At 37.4% G+C, this 8,076-nt stretch overlaps 1 protein-coding gene across 1 annotated transcript in view; it reads left to right on the top strand.

Annotated features, from left to right (window-relative positions):
• Nucleotides 1-2,874: 2,874 nt before the first annotated feature.
• The window catches only part of DNAJB9 (DnaJ heat shock protein family (Hsp40) member B9), a 5,552-nt gene continuing 350 nt past the window's right edge, over nucleotides 2,875-8,076 (top strand). The window contains exons 1-2 of the mRNA XM_008632755.2: nucleotides 2,875-3,139; nucleotides 4,938-8,076. The exon at nucleotides 4,938-8,076 is cut by the window's right edge and continues 350 nt beyond it. Of these exons, the coding sequence (XP_008630977.1) occupies nucleotides 2,923-3,139; nucleotides 4,938-5,368 (648 nt within the window). The 5' untranslated portion in view covers nucleotides 2,875-2,922 and the 3' untranslated portion in view covers nucleotides 5,369-8,076. The remainder of the gene's footprint in view (nucleotides 3,140-4,937) is intronic.

The following is an 8,076-nucleotide window of genomic DNA, read 5'->3' as shown; positions in this document are numbered from 1 at the left end:
AAGCTTGGGGGCAGCGTGGGAAACTGGGGGTGGAGGGTGGGGCGGGGGGCACTGGGGCTCGGGCCGGGGAATTTATTTGGAATTTGGGCGTCTCTGGGCCAGGCTGCGGTGGTGTTTCCGAGCCTAGCCGTTTTTGAGGTGGGACGGCGTCGCTCAGTGTGGCTGTTCGCCTTTGCCCAGCTCTGGCCCGGCCCCGCCCTATGGTGCAGTCCGGCTCCAGGCAGGTCTTCAGGGGTCTGGATGGGCAGGGCGATGCCAGGATGACTCCTTCGTTTCCATGTGCTCCAGGGCAAGATTCAGGAACCTTCTCCTGTATTTGCTTTCGAGTCAGTGTAGGAGAGGGCAAGACAAGTACAAGTCCCTCAGTTTGACAGACTTGCCTGTTAGCTTCTTGAGGACTGGGAGACTTGCTTGTTCATCGGATTAGTCGTGGTAAGAGAAGCAAGGGAAGACTTTGGTAACTTTATTACTATTAGTAAATTGTTTGCAGAAATAATTATAGGACGTGAACATTCCACAGGTTAGTGTATAGCAGTTCTGTAATCAGAGCAGTAGCAGAACAGTAGTGATACCGTGGGTTCTCTGAGTATGTGAGACTTTGAATATAAGCATTTATCCAAGATTTTGGTTAATTACTTTCAAAGAAGGATGGAATTAGGGTATTTATATGACAAGGTGAAGTAGCTTCTTATTTTCTGTATGTGACAGATTTTATTCTAGGTGCATCATCCTCAAACATCCCTTCATTGAGCAGCTATTGATAAATGTTCATAAACTGTTGAAGAATTGATTGTTACCACCTCTGCAGTACTTGGGATAAACATCAGACAGTGCACTTTTTGTCCGAAGGTGAATAGTAGTTGAGATCTGTAACTCCTCACCCAACAGAGTTAAATCGTTATTATGTGGCATAAGGTCTCTAACATTATTGACAGATGTACCTAAATAAAGTGTAGCTCTTCAAAATTATTGGAAGAATTCTGGAATGTGGTTTAAGTAGCTGCTACAGTGCAAAGCCTGGAAAGTGCAGCTTACCTGTCCCTTTTTGATTGAGAAACCGAGGGTGAAGAGACACAAGTAAAATAAGTATTTAAAAGAGACTTTATTTTGAAAAGGATTGTAAAAATAGTTAGGATGTGTGTAGTTCTTAGTGCCCAAGTTGTAAAATTCCAGGTTAGTGAAGTGGTGAGAGAGGATATGTGAGAAAATCTTGTACTAAAAATATGTCTGATATCGTGCATGAAGAATACTGGAAAGAACCGTGCATTTGGTATCTAAGTGCGCTGATCAAAATACAATTTGTTTCAACTGCTGCCCCTTAACACTTGATATCATGCAGGCTGCTGGCCAAATAAATGCTTAAGAGGGCATGGGTAGATTAATCTCGCAAGCCTTTTGCTCTTGGTTCACAGCATTCATTTACCTATTAGAAACTGTATTCTTTTTTCCATTTTTGGTTCTTGCATTTTTATTTTGTTTAGAGGATATTGATTTTCAGGTAAATGCTTAATTTTCTTATGTATCAGATATTCAAAGGTTTTGCATTCTGCCTGACAAATACTGGGTCCCATGCTGGCTAGTAGAAGTATTTTAACTTTAATGGTGCTCAGACTGTAAATTTATTTATTCAACTTTCAGGAAAGTAACACCAGTTATCTCTGAGTTGTTCTTGTAATGGTGCTCAGACTGTAAATTTATTTATTCAAGTAACACCAGTTATCTCTGAGTTGTTCTTATGTTACATTCAAATCAGTGTAATCTGGTGGGGGGGGACACGTTATGTCTGGAGTGTTCAGGGCCTTGTTGTACATCCTTCTGGTCAGGTGTCAGCCAGCATTCTGTCCTGTAACATTTGCCTTTCTGCAGTCTGTGTTTTAAATATGATATGCACAGGCATATTATCTGCTCTCACCTTCTAGTAGGAACAGCTCACCCCGTCCTTCATGCAAATCATGAGACATCATGTGGCTATGTGGAACTGTTTTTTTAAATCATTTATATATGCCACAGTTTTTCCCTAAGTTCTCACATAGTTGTTTCAAAATACGTCTTTTTGACAGATGCATTGTTGAAAAAAGTTAAAGCTTTTAATTATTGTTGAAGCTGCTTGTCTTTTATAAAACACTTTTCTTTTGCCTTTAGTTCTAACGCTGAGGGTTTCATATGTAAACCTTTCTATGCAGTGGTATTTATTAGATGAATTATTTGATATCAAAGAAATGGTAGGTGTTTTTCTTTATAATGCAATCTGATATGCAGATGAGCTAAGCCAGCCCATTGTTAAATAAAGGAAAATGTGCTTTACTTGTCTGAACTCTGGAAATGAATGATTTACTCTTTATCATGTTCACCTTAGGTTGGTTAAATGAGCTGAAGCTGAGCACGAGTGTTTAATAGTCTTGTCTTCCTGCGCCTCACAGTCATCTCTAGGCCAGTTGTGTTTTCAGGCTCCTGTTGTTGCACCAGCTAATCAGTGAACTGGTCTTCCAGTAGAGAGTCAGTTTTTGCAGCCTGTGCTTAATTTAGAGTTGCTGTGTTTATGGTCCTAGAACTCAAGGATTAATGTGAAGCTAGTTCAGCTATGGCAGCATGAAATATTTGATGCAATGAAATACGCTGTGTATTTACTTTCACAGCTTTGTATGACAATGATCAGTTAAGTGTAAAACAAAGATGAACACTAAAGTGGTTGTTACGCATGTGAAAAGTGAATCTGCAGTATTTTCACTTACATATTCTGTGAATATGAAAATAGCGTAATGGAGTTTGACGTGTGAAAAACAGTGCGCTTACAAGTCTGTCGTTGACTCCTGAAACATACTGGTCTTCCTCTGCCAGCTTACAGTTGTAACTAAGTTGTCGTGGAATGTAAAATAACTTGTTCTTCAAGTATATTTCCTTTTCTTTTTAGGAACTGGAGAAATGGCCACTACACAATCTGTCTTCACATTTGCTCTCTGCATTTTAATGATAACTGAATTAATACTGGCTACAGAGAGCTATTATGATATCTTAGGAGTTCCAAAAAATGCGTCTGACCGCCAGATTAAGAAGGCATTTCACAAGCTGGCTATGAAATACCACCCAGACAAAAATAAGAGTCCTGGTGCAGAAGCAAAATTTAGAGAAATTGCGGAAGGTAATATACACTAACTTTTGTCTTAATAATTTGATACATGTCTTTTATCTATGACCTAAGTGCATTCTGTTTTTACTCAATAAGAGGTATAAAGGTGGTTTTTTTTCTTAATTCTACTTATGTGCTGTCAAATGTCCAGCATCAAAATCTGACTTGTTTCTGTGTTCTTCCACATAGGAAGGCCTTTTACACAGTTGCATTTCTGCTTATTAGGCTTTTGGCATATTCCTGTTCTCACAAAAAATACTGGGTGGTAGGACAACTTTAGCCCTAGGAGGTTAATTGTTACCTTTTGATCTGTTTCATAAGATCCAGCTCAGGATTACTACCAGGGTATCAGGAGGGCATAACAGGAACCTTGCAGTAACTATGGGGAGATTATAAAAAAGCACGCAGCAGGGTGCTTCAGTGGTTCATCATGGGAGTGCAATAGACAACAGGTGCAAGAGGTTCAGGGTGGTTGTAAGGAAAGACTTTTTCACCTTGAGGATAATGGCTGGATTTGATGGTCTCAGAGATCTTTCCCAGTCTTAACAATTCTGTGATTCTATTCTACAGGCCAGTGTTAGAACAGATTGCTTAGAGAGGTTGTGCAGTCTCCAACCTTGGAGATGTTTCAAGAATGACTGGGTAAAGCTCTGACCAACCTAGTCTGATCTCATAACTGACCCTACCTTGAGCAGGAGATTAGAGTAGAGACTGAGATCATGTCTAACTTGAACTGTCCTGTGATCCTATGAATACATCACTTATAAGTATTTTGTGATAAAATGGTGCAAGTGGATAATCAAAACCAGAAAGACTCACTAAAAAATAAGGTATACCCGCTTCTATTCCCTGTAGACTCAGGTGTAACATCCATCTATTTGTGTAGTTCTCCTAGCTAAGCTAATATGGGATTTCTGGCTTTTACCTTCTTGTCTGCAGAAGAGTTATTTTGAAGGAAAGGTAGGTAGTAATATAATGAAAGGGAGGGACAGTCTTGTTAGATACTGCAATTCTTAGCACCTACTGCAGGAGGAATTAGGAACTCTAAGTGTTGAATTATATAGAATAATTACAAGTCTTTAACAGGTATGAAAATGAGTTTTTAAAATACTTAGTTATCAGAATGGGTATATTCTCTATCAGAGTTTCTGCCTTGGAACACCAGTAGCTGTAGTTCTAGACCAAAGATTGGAGGGAAATCTAATTTCATTTTGGGTATATCCAGTCACAAAATCTAGGTTTATTGCTGAACTTCTGAAAAATTGAGAATTGGCACATAGTGAAATTTCATTCCCTTTATCTGCTCGATGTTTATCTTGTTGCTTGGTTGTAACTGGTGTAGCTAGAACTTGCTGGCTGGCTGGCAAGTAGCTTTGCAGACATTGCCTTGTGTTCCTGTTACAGGAGTGCAGCAGATCCTTTGTCTGGTTAGGTAGAAATCCTAACTCATCCTTCTTCCTTCAGGCTTTCTGATGACCACCTCTCATCGTTATTTTCTTTCAGATCTAAACACTAATGTTTATTGGTAGTTGAACTGTGTTCTATTACATGTAATCTGTCTTCATAATATAGCTGTGTTTATTATTGTAAATAACTATGTTGAAGCATTTTATTTTAGTTTGGAGAAAGGTAAATAAACGTTGAGCTTGATTGGGCTTGAATCTTGAATGAAAGTCTTGCTGGAAATTTGTCTGGTTAAGGAAGAGTGGGAGAGAAAGCTGCTATTCTTTGTGTATTGTTTTCTTTTTTTCTGTTTTTTTAAATGGAAATGAGCTGTAACTTTTTTTTTTTTTTTTTTAAACATAAATAGCATACGAAACATTATCAGATGAGAATAAACGAAGAGAATATGATCAGTTTGGCCGTCATGGAGGACAAGGAAGTAATGGAAGCCCATTCCACCAGTCATTTAATTTCAACTTTGACGATCTGTTCAAAGACTTTGACCTATTTAGTCAAAACTCCCGGTCAAAAAAGCACTTTGAAAATCAATTCCGAAGTCATCGGGAGGCTCATAATCGGCAAAGACGTTCTTTCCAAGAGTTTTCTTTTGGAGGTGGACTGTTTGATGATGTGTTTGAAAATATGGAAAAAATGTTTTCATTCAGTGACTTTGAAAATGCACACAGACATGCGATGCGAACTGATGCCAGGTTTCATGGATCCAGCAAGCACTGCAGGACTGTCACTCAGAGACGAGGAAACATGGTTACCACATATACTGACTGTTCTGGACAATAATGTTTCCTTTCCTCTAAACTTCTCTTCTTTTCTTCTTTTCTCAACATCTTCATAATCTTTCTTGGTTTTGTGCTAACATGGAAGAAATTCTCTGAACTGTATTTTCTAAAAAACACTTAAACTACTATAAAGAAGTTATAGATGAAACTAATCTTCAGAATAGAAGCAACATGGCTGTTGGGAAGTAAACGTGTCAACAACTACTTAGAATGGGAGAGAAATAATCTCGTGTGGCAGAAAAAATTATATATATTTCAGTGTAGTGAACAGTTTCCCTAAATTTGAATACAAGATATATATATTTTCATTTCAGAAATGTAATATAATTTTTTTCATATATGCCAGTTCAGGACTGATTGAATTACTGGTGTGTGGATTGAAGCAGAGGAGATACTTTAATTTTGAAGTGCTGCTTTTCTTTTAATTGTGTCTTTCCAAGTTTGCACTTGCAGTTTTTACCTGATACAGATTTACTGTGCAAATTAGATAATTTACAAAAATTAGCAGCAGAAATAGGACTTGCCTGGGTCTTTGTTACTCTCTCTAGCACTGCAAAAGTATTAGTAAAACCCTTACTTTTTGAAGTTGGAAAATAACAGGAGGGAATATGTTAAGATTGTGAGTGATGTAGGAATTAGTTTTATTTCTGACTAGCCTTTCATTGGCCTGAAAAGATCTGAGGATTTGAATAACCCTTGACTTATTTATGGGATATAGGGATATTTGTGTATGTAAGTGTGTGTGCACACAAAGTTTTTGTTTTGGTTTTTTTCCCCTCCTTCCACAATACAAATATCTGTCTTACAAGGTTTGGAAGAGCGCACCCAAAACACTCTTGTTTGATGCTTATTATATTACCATGTGTGCAGTGTACTTTTTCTAACTCACTTTATTGAACTAAAATACCCCTCTGAGATCTTAGGAACTTTGATAAGATAAGCTTGCCTACAGATTCGTGGATCTTCCTGAAAGGGTCTAAGTAGAATTCAGCGTTGTGATTTGAAAGGTAAATTCTTAGCCTAATTACAGAGTAAGAGTGAAAATTACAATCCTTGTAGTCATCCAATGCCTTGTGGGGCTGGAAACTGCTAATAAGGACAGTGCAAATGGGTATTGATTTTAGCACCGTGGAAACCCACAACCAGTGTAAACTATTTAAAACTAAAAAGAAAGAAAAAAACTTCAGAAAATGCCCCACAGCAAAACCCCCAAATACTTTGGCTAATGTCAATCAAAAAGTTCTGTTGTAACTCTTTTAACTAGTAATATAGATTCAGTATGTTAAATTGGCTGTCCCTCTAGAATTGTAAGGTAAGATTTTACCTTTCAGGTTGATTGCTTGAGCGAAATAAGCATTTTAACTAGCAGTGTTCTAAATAGGCTTTGAGTTCCTAAAATCTTTCTTAGGAGATTTAACCCTTTGCTTCTTGGATGGGTATTGAAAGCTGCCTGTTTGCTAAGGAACTTTAGCCTTCCTCTCAAGGGTACGTATTACTGCTTGTTCAGTTTTCATTGGCTAATCCTTGGACTGTATAGTTGCGTTATATTAAATGCTTTTCCATGTTCTTCTTTATTTATTAATAGACTAATACCTCATATATGGTCTTTATAAAAAGCCAGTAATTTGTGCAACATTATCGGAATGTGCAATATTCTTATAGTAGGAAAAGTGCTGGATTGAGTGTGTTTGTTTTTTCACCCTTTTTCTCTGTAAGTAGATTTTTGTTTCTTCTGTATAATTAATATATGATTCAAGCAAAAGTTGTACTTCATGTAGATTTCTGCATTTATTTTCTTTAACAGACACCATTAGTCCTGTGCATGAATCAAACTATCTGCCCAATTCATAGCATATGGGCATCCAAGTGAACAAATTATTAACTTACAGTTATGAATTACTTTCACAAATATTAAGTATTACACATGAGAGTATTTGTGAATGTCCTTTAGTGGGAGGCAATTGCAGAAGTGGGATGCAAAGGTAAAATATTAATGTCTTTCTTAGTCTAGTGAATATTTTCTTTATTAAAAAATATAAATTGGAAACAGTAGAATGAGCAATTCACTTAGGTCCCTTCCCTAACTCTGAATTAGAGGAATGAAAGCTAAAATGAGCACTGTAAATTGTAGGAAACGAATTTCACCTCAAAAACTCAAGTCATTTAAATGACTGTGTAAGTTCACAATCTTTTGACCTAAACTTCTAGGTGAAAATAAAGGTCCTAGCTGCTTCTAGGCTAGTTTCCCCTCTTTAAGAATGCTCTGAACTTAGTACAAAGTGTACTCATTTTCCTGATCTCTTTTAAGTGTAAGTATGAAACTGATAATAAAACCAATAGTGTTACTAGTTTTTTTTGGCTGATACACCTTAAAAAGACTTCTGCCTAGTCTATTTTAACTTGATTCCATATTATTTCTCTTAATTACTTGTCATGGGAAAAATAGCAAATGCTTCCCATTATTTCTGTGGCTTCTCCAAGTCACCTTTCTGCTTGTTTTTGTTGTTGATCCACAAAGGAAAGCTTGTCATGAGTATTGCAGAAACCAGTGTGTAGCTGTTCCTGTGATTTTTCTATGATGGGTTTGCTTTGAATAGACTTTAGCTGGGGAAATTCGGGCAGGCTTTCCTCAGCCAAGAGTCTTCACTTTCATGGCCCTCAGAACACAAGCTTGCAAAACGTGATGTGCTTCTCACTTATTTGGAGCTC

The sequence above is a fragment of the Corvus brachyrhynchos genome, unplaced genomic scaffold (assembly GCF_000691975.1).
Source record: "Corvus brachyrhynchos isolate BGI_N302 unplaced genomic scaffold, ASM69197v1 scaffold32, whole genome shotgun sequence".
Lineage (NCBI taxonomy): Eukaryota > Metazoa > Chordata > Aves > Passeriformes > Corvidae > Corvus > Corvus brachyrhynchos.
The sequence above is the reverse complement of the archived record's forward strand: the minus strand, read 5'-3'. Positions and strand labels throughout refer to the sequence as shown.